At 38.0% G+C, this 3,010-nt stretch overlaps 1 protein-coding gene across 1 annotated transcript in view; it reads right to left on the reverse strand.

Annotated features, from left to right (window-relative positions):
- Positions 1 to 1,733: 1,733 nt before the first annotated feature.
- The window catches only part of LOC308668704 (pulmonary surfactant-associated protein A-like), a gene marked incomplete at its 3' end in the record, with an annotated part of 6,178 nt that continues 4,901 nt past the window's right edge, over positions 1,734 to 3,010 (reverse strand). The window contains 1 exon segment of the mRNA XM_081328767.1: positions 1,734 to 2,110. Coding sequence (XP_081184893.1) covers positions 1,734 to 2,110 — 377 coding nt within the window.

Below are 3,010 nucleotides of genomic sequence, written 5' to 3' on the forward strand. Positions count from 1 at the left end.
AGCACTATACAAACACAAGGCACTGCCTGCTTATTTCCCTCCCCATTGGATTCATATCCACTCTATTAACATTTGGTCCTGAGAGTCTTCAAAACAAGTCTCATTACAAATAAGGAAGTCAATGGCCATATGCCTCCCAAAGGGCCACTTATTCATTGGCTAATGGGAACATAAGAGATGCCCAAGTGGGATGAGGCACCCGCTACTCTGAGCAAGGAAGCTGCACAACTGGAGGAAGGAGTCTCTGAGAAAATCAGAAGCAGGAGTCAGAACGCTTTTATTTGGAATGCTTTTTATTGTAGCCAATCATCCAGCTTATTTTGAATGACGAAATAGTTTGTTCTTTGTAACATCGCCCACTGTAAAATCGATCAGTAATATTCTTTGCTTTGGCTAACTTCTTCAATGTCTCAGTATTGTTTTCAAACTGAATAGATAGATAGATAGATAGATAGATAGATAGATAGATAGATAGATAGATCGATAGATAGATAGATAGATGGATGGATGGATGGATGGATGGATGGATGGATGGATGGATGGATGGATGGATGGATGGATGGATGGATGGATGGATGATAGATAGATAGATAGATAGATAGATAGATAGATAGATAGATAGATGGATGGATGGATGGATAGATAGATAGATAGATAGATAGATAGATAGATAGATAGATAGATAGATAGATAGATGGATGGATGGATGGATGGATGGATGGATGGATGGATGGATGGATGGATGGATGGATGGATGGATGGATAGATAGATAGATAGATAGATAGATGGATGGATGGATGGATGGATGGATGGATGGATGGATGGATGGATGGATGGATAGATAGATAGATAGATAGATAGATAGATAGATAGATAGATAGATAGATAGATAGATAGATAGATAGATAGATAGATGATAGATAGATGGATGGATGGATAGATGATAGATAGATAGATAGATAGATAGATAGATAGATAGATAGATAGATAGATGGATGGATGGATGGATGGATGGATGGATGGATGGATAGATAGATAGATAGATAGATAGATAGATAGATAGATAGATAGATAGATAGATGATAGATGGATGGATGGATGGATAGATGATAGATAGATAGATAGATAGATAGATGATAGATAGATGGATGGATGGATGGATGGATAGATGATAGATAGATAGATAGATAGATAGATAGATAGATAGATAGATAGATAGATAGATAGATGGATGGATGGATAGATGGATAGATGGATAGATGGATAGATAGATAAGGTGATAGATAGACAGACAGACAGACAGATAATTATGACATTCATGTCCAGATTTACATTAAATTTTGAAAGACATGATAATATTCCTGGAGAATTCAGAAAGGAACATATAATTTTCACAATATCTGAATTTACCCTTGTACAAAACTGCTCTGCTGTTCAGATGAACCTGGACACAAAATTATAAAATTATTTCTAACCCAAACGAACAATCAAACTCTAATCATCTGTAAATCATTATTTTCATTTCTTTTAAAGTTATCCAGAAATTAGAAATCCTTGATTCTACCCACCACGTCATCACATTATGTTACCGATTTGACTCTCATGCTTCCGAATACTGGGAATTGTAGAAGACTGAAGGCTGAATGAAGACTTTACAGCAAATATATTCAGAGGACTACAGTTCCCAGAAGCCATGACGATTCCATTGGTTTCGATATTAAAATAGGAGATTTTAAAATTCACAGATAACGAGACGATACTGGTTGCATTTTTTGTCATTCCAACTCCCATCGGTTTGCATCTCAACACAATTTTCTAGCCCTTTTCCATTTGGTTCATATGGACGCCAATTGGTATAATTCACTGGAGTTTCATTGAAATACTCAAAGGCTCCCGGAACTGAACTCTCCTTAATTCCCAAGTAGGTGTATTGATTTTGCTCTTTCAAAATTTGCAAAATAGCGTTGTTCTCCTTTTCATTCATGGGTTTTGCGATGGAGCCCCCTGAAAGCTGACATGTCTGGATTATGGCATCAAAGCCAACTGACTTCCCGTTGGTACTAAATATTTTGTCCCCCACCTTATTTATCAGTCCCCTCAAGGCCAGAACTGCAAAAAAGAAGAAAAAGCACAATTATCCATCTTGTCCCACCATCCAGCAAATTTTCAATTGCTTTTGCAACTGCCACGTCATGACTCTCCATGCATAAGCCAAATACATTTGAATTAGTCCAGATACTGTCTCAGATACCCCTCTATAAATCGGTCCCATTTCTGTACTAATCTAAAGCCTTGGTGCAGCAGTGGGCTAATGCCTCCTTAAGTAACACCAGCTACCTGCAATTAGTACAGGTTCGAGTCCCACCAGGCTCAAGGTTGACTCAGCCTTCCATCCTTCCCAGGTAGGTAAAATGAGGACCCAGATTGTTGGGGGCAATTAAGCTGACTTTGTAATAATGCCGCTTGGGGTGTGTGTGAAAACCCTAATAAGCAGGCATATACATAGAATGAAGGCTACTGCTAAGCTTGTAAGCCACCCTGAGTCTTCGGAGAAGGGCGGGATATAAATGGAATTAAAATAAAAATAAAATCAAAAAATCAAAAAAAAATATCTCTAAATGAAAATTCAGATTGAAGTGTTTTGGAGTCAGTTTCGGCTAGTTTCACCTCCATAGTACTTGTCTGCCCATGTTGGGGAAGTGCTTGAATCTCACAATTGATCAGCTGCAGTAGAACTAAGACTTCTGGAACATTTCCAATGTTAGGTGGGAAAAGCAGTGGAACATCAAAACCTCCAAACGTTTTGGATAATGTCCTTATTCCTTTCCTCCAATACCCTCCTAAGTGTGCTTTCCAACAAAAATTGTCGATAGACACATTTATGCATCACTTACAGGAGAGTTTTGCACACCCAACAGGAGAGTTTTGCACACCCAACTGATTTTTAAAAGTTTACATTTTTTTTCTTTATTTCAATGTGCCTGTAATCCCTTGCATTGGGATGGAGTC

The sequence above is a fragment of the Vipera berus genome (genome assembly GCF_964194415.1).
Source record: "Vipera berus genome assembly, chromosome: 5".
NCBI lineage: Eukaryota > Metazoa > Chordata > Lepidosauria > Squamata > Viperidae > Vipera > Vipera berus.